At 51.2% G+C, this 16246-nt stretch overlaps 1 protein-coding gene across 3 annotated transcripts in view; it reads right to left on the bottom strand.

Moving 5' to 3' along the window:
- SH3RF1 (SH3 domain containing ring finger 1) overlaps window positions 1-16246 on the bottom strand; it is a 179296-nt gene that overhangs the window by 39255 nt on the left and 123795 nt on the right. For all 3 annotated transcript variants that reach the window (XM_081237229.1, XM_081237227.1, XM_081237228.1), the window contains exons 3-4: window positions 12186-12461; window positions 11260-11355 (exon numbers count right to left, since the gene is read on the bottom strand). In XM_081237229.1, the coding sequence (XP_081093355.1) occupies window positions 11260-11355; window positions 12186-12461 (372 nt within the window). The remainder of the gene's footprint in view (window positions 1-11259; window positions 11356-12185; window positions 12462-16246) is intronic.

The following is a 16246-nucleotide window of genomic DNA, read 5'->3' as shown; positions in this document are numbered from 1 at the left end:
TTCATAAAAGGCGACTTCCCCACAGCAGAGGAATAAACAGAGAGACTGAAGGGCATAGTCAGAAGCCTCTTTAATGGATCCGGAAGCGCCCCCCAGGTAGCAGCTCCATTTAGGCGTCTGCAGAGATGTGCGGAACGAAGGAAGACGCGCTGGCCTCTCAGAACCATCGAGGGAAGGGAGCACTGCCTCGAGACCAGCACTGTCCCACCGAAGGAGAACAAGAGCCACACGTGTAATGTGAAACTTTCCAGTAGCCACATTGTAAAACATAAAAAGCAGCAGGTAAAATTAATAACGTATCTTACTGAACATACGGAAGATGTTATCCCTTCAGCATGTAATCAGTATAAAGTTACGGAGACAGGTACGCCCTTTGTTTGGTATGAGTTTTGCCATCCACTGGGCACTGGCCTCCTGCCTGCATCCCAGCTGGGACAGGGCACAGCGAGACTGTCCCCGGAGGGGCATCAGGGGCTCACGGCGGGGGGTGGGGGGGACCGTCTCCTGAGTTCAAGCGCAAAGAACGTGCGGAACGGGAAGGACACCTCCGTGCACCTCCGTAGCGTCCTGGGCCCGAACCGCTGGCCAGGAACACAGCACTGCCAGCCCCACGCTCGGCAGAACCTGCCTCGCCGACCAGTCCCTTACCTTCCCCTCCGGTGGCCCCGGTGACTGGAAAATAAATACGCTACTATGTTCTTTTCCGGGTTTCTGACTATGAAATGTAAGGGATGAAGGGAGGGTGCACGTCATCGAAAGCCTGAAAGAAGTTTGCTTCAGGGGAGCTGAGGACAGGACCGTCCGAGCCCGGAGGTGAAAGGCCCAGGCGGTCTCAGGCCCCCATCCTAGCTGGCTGAGGAACAGCGGGGGCCATTCGAATGCCCTGGCTTCAGGTTTGTACACCAGGACGGGAGCCTCTGTCCTGGGCACCAGGGGGCACGGGGAGAGCGCCTGTCACCTGCGATGCACCCCACGAACGTGGTTTACTGTCACCGTCACTCAAGGCCCAGCCTGTCCTTCACCTGCCCCGTCACCTGGGGGGATGCGGGGGCGTGTCTCCTGTTTCTCAGACGTCACCTGAGGCTGGACTTCGCGATCTAGAAAGTCTTACGCCCACACAAGGGACAAATGCCTTTGCTCAACACCAAACAGAAAGATCCCCTTCACAGTAGGCAGAGGCCGAGACCTCGGGTCCACGGTGAGCGGAGTTAAAGCTCGGGGAGACCTCCCCTTGCCCCTGCCTTCTCTGAGCGACTGTTATAAGCGCGGCGCAGTGCTGGGCGTGGGGAGAGAAACATCCCCTAGACTTGGGAGAGAAGAGGACCAGGGAAGCGGCGCCTGGGTTTCTAGCAGTAATCGGGGGCTGTGCCGCCATGTGTCTGCAGAGCTGGGGCAGGAGAGGTCAGGGGACGCCGGCAGCAACGGTGGACGCTTCAGCGACCTAGGGAGGGTCTCTCTCTCCTCTCTCTCTCCCTCCCTCTCTCTCCCCCCTCTCCCCTCCCCCTCCCTCTCTTCCTCCCTCTCCCTCTCCCCCCTCTCCCCTCCCCCTCCCTCTCTCTCCCTCCCCCATCTCTCCCTCCCTCTCCCTCCTCTCTCTCCCCCTCCCCCTCTCTCCCCCTCCTATCTCTCCCCCTCTCCCCTCCCTCTCTCCCCCTCCCCCTCTCTCCCCCCTCCCCCTCTCTCCCCCTCTCTCCCCCCTCTCCCTCTCTCTCCCTCCCCCTCTCCCCCCCTCTCTCTCTTCAGCTGTTGCCAGTGTCAGCTGATTCTTTTTTAAAGGAAAGCTAGACATTTAAGCCTATGTAAAACCTCCTGATTTTCCATTTGAACAACTAATTAAAACAAAAGCACCCTGCAAGCCAAGCGTGGAAGTCCTGCAGGCCGTGCCAGCGGGGGGCTCTGACAGGGCAGGAAGCGTGAAGAACATGCAAGGCCAGGAGGGGGCGACGGCGCCCAGGGCCGCCGGCGAGGAGGCGACCAGGGAGGTGGGGGTGGGGGTGGGGGGCGGCGGGGGCTTCTGCAGGGAAAGGAAGAAGGAAGCATCATGGCAGGGGTCACCGTCGCCGGGAGGGTAAAGCAGGACAGCAGCTAGCCGGCAGCCCGGAGGGCGATGCCCGCAGGGACTGAGCGAGTGACCCTGGGGATTCTGGCAGGAGAGGAGGAGGGAGGGGGCACCGTCACTGAGGGGGGTGCTGACGGCGTACAGCCCGGGGACGGCGAGAGACCGACCCTCCCCCAACAGGAAGGGGAGCCCGGGCGAGCAAACACCAGAAACGGAAAGCAGCAGAGGTGCGCGGACGCAGCCCCCTCTGGGAGGGCAGGTGCGGAGGGACAGCCCCGTCCCCAGGACGACAGAGATGCCACCAGCGACCACGCAGGGAGAGCGGGGGGAGCTGGACCCCGAAGGTCAAGGCTGAAGGGCAGGCCCACCATTACCTCGGCAGCGACAGATCAATCACGGTGCCCAGGAGCGCGCCCCGTGGATGACTTAAACCCTGGGCCAGCTCACTGCCCTGTGCTCCTGGGTCTGACAAGACACCAGGTCTGGGGTGTGTTTCTCTCTCACCAAACACACACAGTAAACAAGAAACGTCTGGTAACCCAAAGGATACGTTCAACGACACATTCCATCTCCAAGGACCTCGTGAGTAGATGCAGGAAGAAATATACACACATACGTCTCGGGAGGTTAGGAATATGGAACTGCCATTAAATTCTAAGCAAGCATTTGCTGACGTGACAGGACACACGGACAGAAATCCCATGTTGATACGTAATCAGTTAATAAACCGGTGAACGATATTTCGCCCCCCTCCCCTGGAACCCAAAGTGTTGGGGGCAGCGGGTGGGAAACAGAGAGACCACCAGGAAGGAATCGGCACGGAAGAGGCCATGCGGCGACCCCGCACAGGGGTTGGGGACCTTCCTCCCCCTTCCCGCCTGCAGAGGTGCCTGCTCGCACACCCGTGAGGCCTGGGGGACAGGCCACTCCACTGTCACCAGGGCAGTTGCTCCACACCACCTCCCGACACCCTTCCTGAAACACGTCTACTTCGCTACAGGGAAGCTTCTTCCCAGAAGCTTCGTCAAGATGCCACAGATGCACACAAATATGCAGAACACACATTCTGTCTCTTCCAGAGCACAAGACAGCCCTTGCTTGATTAAACTGCACCTACTTCACTGCTTTTTTTTTGGGGGGGGGTGCTGCATTGGGTCTTCGTTGCTGTGCGCGGGCTTTCTCTAGTTGCAGCGAGCGGGGGTTACTCTTCATTCTGGTGCGTGGGCTTCTCATTAGGGTGGCTTCTCTCTGTTGTGGAGCACGGGCTCTAGGCGCACGGGCTTCAGTAGTTGTGAAATGCGGGCTCAGCAGTTGTGGCTCATGGGCTTAGTTGCTCCACAGCATGTGGGATCTTCCCAGACCAGGGCTCGAACCCGTGTCCCCTGCATTGCCGGGCAGATTCTCAACCACTGTGCCACCAGGGAAGTCCCTACTTCACTTCTTTAAAAAGCCTTAGTTACTACCAAATTTAGGGTGTATAAAGCAATGTGATAAAAATTTCAAATGATAAAATTTAAGACCTTAAAATATTGTGGTTTTAATGAATGTGTGATTTTTTTCTTAAAAAAAGCAACCTCAGTTCTTTGAAATTGTTGAATAGTTCATCATTTCTGAAAATTAACCTTCTGTGTGTTCAAACCTGAAAAGTTGTCACTAGTCTTGATGAAAAATCAAAATGAACTAAATACTTCTTAAGCGAAGCTTGGTAATAACAGTGATTCTGTACCAACCTTAGGAAGACTAGCCATCATCTCATGTCCTCGGAGGCAACTGCAGGGCAGGGGTCTAGGGCAGACACGGGCTGTCTGAGAAAGACCACCATTCACCTCTCAATTACTGGCTGGGTGTCCCTAAACAAGACACTTGTTTAAAAAATGGAAAAATAATTAACTAAATTACAGTTTAGCTCCTAAAATGTTTATTATGCAGTCACAAAACTGATGGTTAGTAGCACTGTAATAGTGTAGGGAAAGGCAAAATCATGTGTGTGGTCTCATTAAATAAAGCACAGGGAAAGAGAATGGAAGGATATTTACCACAATTATATGTGATGGGCCTAAGGGTTCTTTCTTTCCTTTCCAACTCTTCTGGAATGTGATTATACCATAGAAATAAAATCATTAAAAATGTTTTTTTATCTACGATGTGGCTCCCAGGAAAACACTGAATCCTATACACACATAACTACACTCTTGGCACGTGCCAGGCTGTAAGAATGGACAAGCTGCATACAAGGGAAGTCTGACACAAGGAGAGGGTTGCTCTGTTTTGTTTCTGCAAAGGAGAATCAGGGAAGAACGGCTTCATGAGAAATGACAGTTTTCATCGGGACCCTGAAGAAAGGGTGAGCTTTCCACAGACACATGGACCAAGAAACATCCCCGATGAGCTGTAAAGGTATGGAAAATTCCCAGGTATGGAATTTTCCGGAAACAATCATCAGACCAACTTAGTGAGGGCCCAGGGGAATACGGCCAGGCTGAAGAATTTGAGGACTCCTGGGGGAAAGCGCTGCGGACATTAGACACCAACTGGTCATTACCCTTGGCCTCTGCTCTAGGCTCCACGGGACGCCTGCAGGTTTATGTTCTATGAAACTACCCAGAATGCTGGAAACTGCCTGCTCATGAAGCGAGAAGTCGATACACATTAACCCATCTTTAGAATCTCAGCTCCTGGAATGTTTTCCTGATGGAAAACAAAAGGAAACTCTTAAATTGGAAAGAGGCTGCTGCATAATAGATGGGGCACAAACTGCCCTAAATAAATCCTTACCTAATTTACAGGGCTCCTGTTCTGATTGGGTCTGGCCAGGTTGCCTCGAGCTGTCTGCAGCGAGCAGGGGTTTTTCCTGGAGTCCAGAGACCTGCCTCTGCCCTGAGAAATTCGGAATCCAGAGATCCTCTCCCCTTCCGTCATTGTGGCAAAACAAAATGCAACTATTACTTGCACCAAGCTGACAGCTCTCAGAGGATACAAGGACCCGCGGCGCAGGACAGAGCCCGTGGGGCTGAAAGCGCTACTCAAAGCAGGGCCAGTGTAGACTTGGAGGTGAACGAATGTATTACACTGGGCACGGGGTAAGTCTCCGTCACCGGTTCCTCAACAGCAACTCTAGATTTCATTTATAGAAATTAATTTACCTCAAAAATGGAGGGAGAAAGTCAGTGTGGCAACCAACTGCCTTCCTGACTTCCCAACAATTTCTCTAAATGTATTTTATAAAAATTACTTCACTTCAGAACTGAAGGGGTATTTGGAAGCCAAGAAATATCATAATTCTCTTTCCAACCCCCCCCAATTTTCCTAGTTCTCGTTTAAAAAGAAAAGATTTCAGTGAATTGAACATTTCACTTTTGCATTTAAAAGGAAAAGAATACATCCCAAAATACGAACAACAAAATATCTTTTTACATTGTTCAATCAGCTCTCTCTGATTAAGAGATCAAAGACGACGATTCTGATCCTCGGTTCTCATTACTCTCCAGAGCAGGGGTCCCCAGCCGGCTGAATGTCAGGAAGCAGCCCGCACGGCAGGAGGTGGGCAGCGGGCCAGCGAGTGAAGCTCCGTCTGTATTTGCAGCCGCTCCCCACCGCTCGCACTGCCGCCTGAGCTCCGCCTCCTGTCAGATCAGCGGTGGCACTAGATTCTCACAGGAGCGCGAACCCTACTGTGAACTGTGCACACGAGGGATCTAGGTTGTGCGCTCCTTGTGAGAATCTAATGCCTGATGATCTGAGGGGGAGCCGAGGCGGTGACGCTAGTGCTGGGGAGCGGCTGCAAATACAGATGATCCTTAGCAGAGAGGTTTGACGGCACAGAGACCATCATAAATCAACTGCAGACTCACGTCAAAACCGTATCAGTGAGTGGCAAGTGACAACAAGCTCAGGGCTCCCACTGATTCTGCATTATGGTGAGTTGTATAATTATTTCATCATATATTACAATGTAATAATAATAGAAATAAAGTGCACAATCAATGTAACGTGCGCTTGAACCATCCCCAAACAATTCCCACCCCACCGCTGGTCCATGGAAAAACTGTCTTCCACGAAACCAGTCCCTGGTGCCAAAAAGGTTAGGGACCGCTGTTGTAGCACAAAGACTCTAAGAAGTAAAGTGAACAACGCTCTTCTTAGCTCCTTCAAGGGACACCTTGGCAACTTCAAACCCGATACCTAAACCTGCACCTGTAATTCCCTGAAACACAGATGACATCTCCCAAGTCCCCATGTCCACAGCAAAGGAAGCTATCGCCCCCCTGAAGGCCGCTGGGGCTCCGGGAGACCCGCACACGTGACTTTCCACAGTTAAAGCTGATGTCACCGTTCTGTTCCCTGGCCACCGAAATATCTCCCAAGATTTGTCTGATTCTGAAACTTGAAAACAGCAAACCTCTTTACACTTTAAATGTGCACAGTTTATTATATGTCACTGATAACTCCATAAAGTTATTTTAAAAGAATGAGTATCCTTAACGATTAGGCCACCCTACATCTGCTCAAAGTGAGCCAAAGGAATAGGTGAAAATTCATCTCAGAACGTATCAAGGAGATAATCTGTAGAGGCTCCAGGATCTCATCCACAGAGTACGGCCACCGTTACTTTAGTCTGGAAAATTCTAAACTAGGCATAACCAAAGATTCACCCAGCTTCATTAAAAAACAATCTCCCTAAAGTCACCGGAGAGACCTTGTGCTTTGAGGATGGTGGGGTCCGGATGTAGCACTAAGATAAACCGATGAGAAAATACATGGCTGGGTAGCGAATGCTGGGCGTTCTAGCTGAAAAATGTCAAAGTTGGCCACATCTGAAACAGTTCATTCCTGATGTCAGCTCAAAAGGTCCTTGGGTCGCTCACTCATTCATTCAACCCATGTTTACTGAGGGTCAACCAGCGGGAGGTGACACGCGGGGACCTCGGGAGAGCGGGCGAACCAGACAAGACGCTGACCCTGGGAGCTCACGTTCTATGCAGGGCGGACACTGGGAGACAGTAACATCCACAGGTGAGACAGCTACAGGGGACAAGAAGCGGTGGATGATTACAATGACAGCGGTGGTGACGGCCGTAGTCCCCCTACACACCTCTACTAGTTGCAGGCAGCGCACAGCACCACTGGACGACCTCACCCTGAGGGCTCTACTATTTTACACATGAGGAGACCAGTCACGCCACAATCACCGGTCCAGCCAAGACTGGAATCGAGGCCATCTGGGCTCCGAGCCCAAGGTTTTCCAGGATCACAGCATCTGGTGGGTGAGGCAAACCCCTTTAGACGAGGTGGTGAGGGCAGGTGTGCCCACAGAGGTGACGTCGGGGCAGCGATCTAACCCGAGGACGCAGCCCTTCCTTCTGGCAGTTAGCTACAGAGCCAGACACCTGCCCACCAGGCCATGCCCACCTCACGCCACCTGCACACGAGGAATGCTCACTTTTACATTCTATCTGCAGCAGAGTTGCTAAACTATTTTTTTTGTTGAAAAAACTGGGTCAGTGAGTTTACATGAATGACTAAGAATCAAAATATTGTACGACACATTTAATAAAAATGTATAGCTCATAAGCCTACAATACATAACAATGTTTGAAAATCATCTAAAATGCCATATTTAGCCCTTACTTCATTCAAACTTTTGGCTTGCTAAGAATTACATCATCTTTGTCCAAATGACCAGGAAATATGAATGAGTCAGCTCTGAATTAATGAGGGTGTTAAAATCATTCGGTTTTGGAGAAGCCTGATATTTCTGAACAAAAAAAGTAGCAAGCTACTGATTCCTTTTTTTTTGCGGTACGCGGGCCTCTCACTGCTGTGGCCTCTCCCGCTGCTGAGCACAGGCTCCGGACGCGCAGGCTCAGTGGCCATGGCTCACGGGCCCAGCTGCTCCATGGCATGTGGGATCTTCCAGGACCGGGGCACGAACCCGTGTCCCCTGCATCGGCAGGCGGACTCTCAACCACTGCGCCACCAGGGAAGCCCTACTGATTCCTTTTTAAAAGCACACTCACTATTTGACAAATACACCCTTGTACACATATCCTGACACGGTGTCTCCAAGAGTCCCCTGGGTTTCCCCAAGAAACATCTATCTTCCCTACAGAACAGAACCCACAGCCTCAGGGCTCTGATGGGAGAGTCTCCGGGGGAGCATGATGGTGATCAAGGCAGGAGACCCCTCATCTTGACAGAGGCCTGAGGGGCAGAATTCAAGGACATTCACGTGGCCGTTCTCTCCCTAGTCACCCCCAGCCAGACTCTCCTTCTCTGCTCACACCCTGAAGAACCTGGTACTTTAATCAGAGGTCATTTGTTTTCTCACCTCCTGTGATACAGGCGGGGAGCCTGGTACCCAGTCCTGGTGCTGGGGGGGCAGGCGGACAGGAGGTGGGGAGCAGGCATGGGGGAGGGCACAGCGCCCCAGCACCCTCTCACGTCCTGGGTCCCCCGACTCAGCTCTCTCCCCAGCCACCGCTGACACTCAGCTCCCAACTCGACCCCGGAGGTCCTGCTCCAGGCCTGCATCCCATTCCCCAGCCCATCCTGCTCAGAGTTTCTGCCACAGGCAAGTTCCGTGGGCATCTCCACGAACCAACCAGCCAGCAGGAGTCGGGGTTCCAGCTTCCGCTGTGACAAGCCCAGATGCCACTCTGCAGACTCAGTTCTGAACTCACTTCCTCACGAGACGTGGCGCTGAGATTCTCTTACAGGACCACTGCTATCCTCTGGGTCATGCTCCGATCTGAGCTCCAAACCACGGTGCACAGGACACAGCAGGGCCAGGCCCTCTGAGACACATCATCACACACAACCTTCTCACACCTTGGGGGGTAACAGTCTGGGGAAGCAGCACCGTGAAAAAAGCAAAAGCACCTAACACTGGTGGAAACCTCAATGTATATCTACAAGGTAGAAGAAAATAACTTGCAAGTGGATTTTTGTAACACAGTCTGTTTTTACAGTGAGGTATGGTCTGGACCCTAAAGGGGTTTACAGAGCAAGAGAAAGACATTATTTAGGAAAAGGCCCCGGTTTTTTGATTCCCACGGTTAGCTGGCTTCGCTCCACGTGAGGCTGCCCTGTAAGACGGTTCACGCTTCACCTGAACGGCTGCGTTTCCGGAGGTTTTGCTACTGAAATCTGCCACCCCTTCTTCCCCTAAAGGCTGAGTCCCCATGCTAATCCCCAGGTGCCAGAAACTTCCATCCGATGGCCTGACATCAAAGGGAAGCTCACAGTCTCCCCAGGAGAGATGATTTGTTCACCTCGTCTCAACTGGCAAAACCGTGGTTCAAATGAGGAAAATACTCTTGTGAAAGACAAGAGGCCGAAGAATGAAAGTATTTTGCACTTGGGCAGAAGTTTATCTTTCCAACCGAAGTCAGAGTAAATAATCCTCATGACTCAAGTGACTCCCGGTGACTCTGGGTTTGCCGTGGGTGGATCTTTTATGCTTATCACGCAATTCTACACCTGCCCGCGCCTCACACGCCAGGTGCTAGCACGTAGTATTGCTAATACCCAGCAGGCGAAGACAGGCTCTCACGACTAAGCCTGCGGTACCCACGCTCCTCACTGTAGCGATTCAGATGCTTGGGAAAGCGGTTAACTTTTCGTGACCGCGGTTAGAATATGTAAATAATGTGCAGGAAGGATTACCTGAGAGCTAAGATTTTTTTTCTACTGTTTACTTTCAAAGGAGGAAAAAGTATTTTAATAAACAGGAACACCTGAAGGATACGGATAAACTTCAAGGCTTTTACATGGTCTGAATTACCTTTCCACAGACACACGGTAGTCCAGGGGAGTCCTACTAGGAAAACGCTGGCCATCTCACAGTCTGTGGGGAGATTGAACGCTGGCTACGATGACCCAATTTGTCATTTTTGACCTCAGAACCACGCCAAAATAAATGCCTCAGATGAAAAGATGGGAATACAAGTGGTGTGGGTTTTCTTTTTTTTACATCTTAAGATACATGCTTTGATATCTTAAACAAGAGAATTATTTTCAATTTCCTGATCTGTGCTGTCTCTTACTTTCTGGCCTGTGCACATGCTGGTTGTGCGGCATGGGTGTCCTTTCTGCCGTAACAATGCACCTTTTCCATGCACATTTACCCAGGACACAGACATCACTAAGAAATCGCTTCCTCCCAGAAGGCTTCTGTGACCTCAGCTAACCTTGTACGGTTGTTTGGGCTGGTCTTTCGTTCTTTGAAAATCCCTTCAATTTTGTTTTTGACATGAAAGTCTCATGACTAAACGACATGAAAGTTTATGGTATGTATAACAGATTCACTTTGTTGTAAAGCAGAAACTAACACACCATTGTAAAGCAATTAGACTCCAATAAAGATGTAAAAAAAAAAAAAGAAAGTTTATGACATATGATGTAATAAGGCTGAATGTAAATTGTAACTTCCTAGTTCATTCTTAATTTGTGTTATTCTTTAAAATAATACATGTTACTTTACACATATTCCTAAAAAGCCTTCGCTGAAGACCTCGGTGAATCGGGTTGGCCATACCTTTCCGAGTAAAGCTGGTTAAAGGGGGCAGCGTTGCTAGTTATTGCTGGGATGGGGTGAAGGCGGTTCATTGCTTATTTAACGTTTTCTGGAGGCTACCGTGCAAATCACTGTCCCAGTTCTGAGACATGGGGCACATGGAAGAAACGCGTAAACAGACAGAAACATGCGTCTCCCACCTCAGTCGGGACCTTCACCAGCCTCTGACCACACAGCTGCCAACAGAAAAGTGCGGCTGCAGACAACACAGGGGCCGGCAGGGAGCCCAGGGTCCCACTTAACAGACACACTGATGCTCTTAGCAGGGGACAGAGTACAGAGTTCAAACGTTTCACAGTCTCCTGGTCCTCAGGAATTGCAGGGCAGGGTGGAGGGATTCCACCCCAGGATTTAGAACAGGTGCATTCCTGGGGCTTTGTGCTATGAGGGCTTTTTTTTTTTTTTTTAATTGATTAGGTTTTTGTCTTTCTTTTTCTCCCCCCTAGTTTTATTGAGACATAATGGACAGGTAACACTGTATCAGTTCAAGGTGTGCAACAATGATGCAATGCAGGTACATACTGAGACGTGATCCTGAGGATTTCTGAGTACTCACACTGCACACTGAAGACTGATTTGCCAAGCAGAACACTAACACAACTGACGTTTCTACAGACTGACTTACCTCAACGTACGAAATTGGAAATATTCCTATTTTGTCTGCCAGCATGCCTTCAGCCCAGTTTTCATCCACTCTGCGGATCACAGTCAGAACGTCATCCTGAAGAAACAGTGAACGTTACTCCACCTCATCCCAGGAAGCTCGCCACCTAATTTTCTTTTCAATATGGGACTCAAGTCGTAAGAGTATGTGAATAAAAGTTCCATGACGTGTCTTCAGGATGTGAATGGAAGAAGCTGATGAGCTGAATGGTAATTACCAGTCCGCCTGGCATCCCCCATCAGACCAGAGAGCCGTAAACTAACAGTCCCTCCACCGAGGGGCTGATGGCTAATTTTGTTTAGACCCACAAATTGCCACCTCAAATCCCACCCAGGCCCCCTGAACCCCTGGTCCAGATTAATTTTCAGGCTCTTTTCACTTTTTCTCTGATAATACACCAAATACCCATTTAAGTGTACACCCTACTGTTTTTCTTTACCAAAAGAACACAACATTCTGCTCAAAATCCCAAAGCATTTTATCAATTCAGTAGATATAGTCTTGTGTGCTTTTCAGCAAAGAAATTTTCATATAAAATAAGGAAGTAATGATGTTTCACTTTGTTATCCATAATTCAGGGAATTAAAATCCCCGAGTGGTGCACACACACCCCAAAACGTAGCTCAGGATTACATTTAGGCCCTAAATACGAAAATGATACCACACAGCACATCAACCAAAATTATCTTTCACAGAGAACATTCTGTGCACAAAATTACTGTCTTTGTGACTCTGAGAAGCCTGCTTCCAGATATTTTTAGAAGCACAGTGAGATAGTTCACATTAAACTATCATATGTTTCTGCACAAGGAAACAGAAGCCATAGTCTATGCAGCCAGGTACAGAGAAGAGCTGACGAACAGAAGGCGACGTTGTTCTCACTTTACCTTTGCAAACGGAAGGCAATCTTTGTCGGCTTCCTTGTCTTTAACTTCGAAGTCATAAAGCGCTTTGCACTGAGGCGGGGGCTGAGGTAACGGCTTGATGATCTGCACGAAGCTGGTGGGGAAAAAGCCGTGGACTCCGCTGACCTCCCCGTGATACCAATTTTCATCCACTTGTCGCCGCAAAATGATGATGTCACCTTTGCTGAATTTAAGGTCCCCGGGCTCTTTGCCTTCGTAGTTGTATAATGCTTTGGCACATGGTAACTGAGGTATTCCCTGAAGGAAAGAGAAGAGTTTTCATGAAAGAACGGTCCCAAAATGTCTGAAAATTCAACTGTATTATCATGGTTGTTAAGTCAAGGCCAACTCCACACTCTGCCTTGCAAAGAAAATGTCACATTAAAAAACTGTATATGTATGGGCTTCTCTGGTGGTGCAGTGGTTGAGAGTCCGCCTGCTGATGCAGGGGACACGGGTTCGTGCCCCGGTCCAGGAAGATCCCACGTGCCGCAGAGCGGCTGGGCCCGTGAACCATGGCCGCTGAGCCTGCACGTCCGGAGTCTGTGCTCTGCAACGGGAGAGGCCACAACAGTGAGAGGTCCGCGTACCGCAAAAAAAATATATAAATAAATAAATAAATAAATAAATAAAATAAAACTGTATGTGTACGTGTCACCAACAGCAAACAAAACAAACAGTAGATCATCCCCGGCCCCTGAGATGGCACTGTGTTCCTAAGGCTAATTTAGTGGGGCTTTTGCCTTATTTGGGGTTTTTAGTACATGGAAGTACTGCTGTGTCTGGCTTCCTGGCATAAAACTCAAAAACTCATAAAAAACTTAATTTCCGCTATTAACTACTTTAACTCAGCAGGATAAATGATAAGCACCAAAAAAAAAAAAAAAAAAAAAAAACGAAGAGGAGGAAACACTTAGAAGAACAATTCATTAACTTACTAACTGCTCTTAAGCTTTTGACAGATAAGAACCAGAGTTTGGCTTTTGGGGAAAACTTTTCCAGCGGCGTTCGCTGTGGGCAGCAGCTCTTTCTCCCTCGTGGACTCAAGGACGAGCTGGGGCCAACTCTGTGCCGGGGTCTGGGACGGCCGTGAGGAGGTCAGGCACCGCTGCCGGCCGCTCAGGGGTCATAACCTGTGACCGTGCACACACAGCCTTTACAACCTACGTACGATCACCGCCCCCCTTTGCTCTCTTCTGCCTAGAGAGCACCGTCAGGCTGAGATGCTAACCGACGGGGTTTTGGATGTGACCACACCGCGTTACGGTTTTAATTGACGGCTTTAACGTGTGCGTGTGCCCCCAGGCAATGTAATCACCAGATGGACTGGATACGACACTCCCTCTCTGGTGGCACTGGAGGTGCCCTTCTGGAGCGTTAGGTGTCACTTTAAGATGACCTCTGACCTCTCCGGGTCACTGCTACCTACCCCTGATTCAGAGGATAAAGGGGCACGACAAACATCCAAAGTAATTCACTGAAGGAGATTCCTGAGCTCCTGCTTTTTACGTACTTACTCATTTATTCATCATCCGGAAGACACTTATTTTTTCCCAGGTGGTGTGCGAGGGCTGAGGACTGAAAGAGGGCCAGGCACAGCCGTTCCCCTTAAGGGACAAGGTCTAGAAGTCATTAGGCCAGAGGGCAGGGACTGAGTGACCCGGGGACGCAGGGACCGGGCTGTGAGAGCAGCAGAGGGCAGAGGTCTTGGGGTGGAATAGGGGGAAACTGAAACACTTCCTGCAGGAAGGGACACACAAGCCACATCTTCAAGGAGACAAGAGGAGCCGGCAGGAAAGCCGGACAAGAAGAAAGAAAGAGAAAAGCAGGGGCGCTGGGGGCAGCACCCACAAAGGCAAGGAGCACGCGGGGCAGAGGCACCGGCGTGACGGAGGACGCGATGCTCAGGATGGAATAGGTGTGTAAGTGCACACAGGTGGGCGGGCGGCTTACAGGGGCCGGAGAGACAGGCTGAAGCATCTCGACTGATGTGTCCTTCAGGCAGCGCCGGGCGGGAAGAACCCTGCCAGGCAGGCGAGTCCGGCCGGGGGTGGGGGGAGAAAATGGGCAGGGGGCGGGCAGGCAGGGGGATGGTGACAGTTTTTTTAAAGCTTTTTTAAAGTCTCGCCCTGCCCCCGCCCCGTCCAAAAAAGTGGATCAAACCCTGATGGCAACAGAACTTCCTAACATAGTTTTGCATAATTAGTTTAGCTTCCAGTCAGAGATTCAGCGTCTGGCCAAACTTCGCTTGGTGAGGCATTCTTGCTCTGCATCAGAGGAAGAGCAAGGCTGCTGCCGATGGCTGCGGGCGGGGGGCCTGGCCAGCCTCGCCCGTGTCCTGCTGGGTTTGCTTAACAGGAGCTGCTCCGGAGGACACCGGAGCCGAGCCTTCCAGAAGTCCTCGGACCGCTCAAGGGCCCTCTGACCTTCGGAACCTGCTTCTAACGACACGACCCCCGTCACCCAGCCTTGACCGAACCTCGTCGACGACTCCGCTGCGCCCTTCGGATTCCCCTGCAGGACGCTGATGCCGCCCGGTCCTCTGAACCAGGGGTCACAGTCCTGCCGTGCCGGCTTCGGGGAAGGGGCGTAGGCCCCGCGCCCCTCACAGAAGGGCCTCGCCATGTCCTCTACTTTACTGTGTGTTTCTGGAAGTCTGGTGGTCACAGTGCAACAGTACTTCCTAAGACACACTGGAGGAAATGACAGTAAATAAACAAGCAGTAAACAGCGCTCTGAGTGAGAGCCGGAGGAGTGACAATCCCGGAGCGAACCGGCGCTCGGAACACAGCCGTCGGGACACGACTGGCAGCCCTGAAGCCGGGATCCCGGCCCAGCCGCTCACCTGCTGTGTGAGCCTGAGCAGGTGAGCCTCTCTGGGCCTAGTTTCACCTTCGGGGTGCCATGAGGACCAAGAGAAGTAAAGCGTGTAACCCACCGCAAGCGGCCGGTGGGCAGAGGTGCCATCACTGCCACCGCCCAGCAGGAAGGGCCGGTGAGCAGGGACCCCGGGGCACCTGAAAACACGTCCGTCTCTGCAGCCGGATGCTCCTCCTTTTGCACGAATTCACACAGCACTGGCATTTCCAGAGCACGCTCGCTGTGTAGCAACCCAGAGACTGCTCCCCCTACGGAGGCATCGGGACTTCACGGGGGGCATTTCTGAAGCGCAGGTTTGTTTTCATCTTCTGGGTGAACAGGAGAAACTGCAGACGCACCGACACGCCCTGTCTAGTAGGGGTGGCGTTCTGTGCGAGGCTGTATCTCACCCTGGCAGGGCCAGCGCAGGGAGCTGGAAGGCTGCGTGAATTAACTGAAGATCCTATTACTGGCTCGGTGACGGATAGCTCTGTGCACCATTAGGGCCTGTCCTCTCGGTTTTCTCCCCACCTCGATTAGCTCTGTTTGGCCAGCCAAACGCAGCACCGAGGCCCAGATCCGGCACCCAGGACCGCCCTGGACTGCTCCCTGGGGAGACCTGTCAGATCCCCAGTGACCCACAGGACGGCTCTTTTCTCATGTGCTGGTGTGGGAGGGAAGGAATTTATTTCTCCGTAGATCATTTCCACGCACCGGCGGCCTGACGGACTTACTAACATTCCCATCAAGGCAAATCTACTAAGTTCTCCTAAAATCATCCAACATTCTTAACACAAGGAGCAGCAAGAATAAAACTTCAGGGAACAGTGACGTGCGTTACGGTCAGCCCGGTTACATCCCTGACTGCGACCGGAAACGCACCAACTCACACTGACTTGTGAACCAGGTTCTCCCAGTGACCGGGAGCCACAGAGAAGGAATCCCGAGGTCAAGGGCCACCTAACCCACCAGCGGACACCCGGGCACCCGGCCCTGTCCTTCTCTGCTGTGCTTTTCCAATTAAGTTCCAAGAGGCTGAAAAGCCAGTTGTGTCAGACTTCCCCAAAGAAGGCTTCCTGTATGAAATAAAACGAACCCCACCCTGATTTCAAATCCAGTGAAGTGCACTGATCTTCTAAAAGACTGATCGCCACACAGATTATGGAAGGTGAAGGATAAACGGT

This window comes from Mesoplodon bidens (genome assembly GCF_964165515.1).
Source record: "Mesoplodon bidens genome assembly, chromosome: 6".
Classification (NCBI taxonomy): domain Eukaryota; kingdom Metazoa; phylum Chordata; class Mammalia; order Artiodactyla; family Ziphiidae; genus Mesoplodon; species Mesoplodon bidens.
The sequence above is the reverse complement of the archived record's forward strand: the minus strand, read 5'-3'. Positions and strand labels throughout refer to the sequence as shown.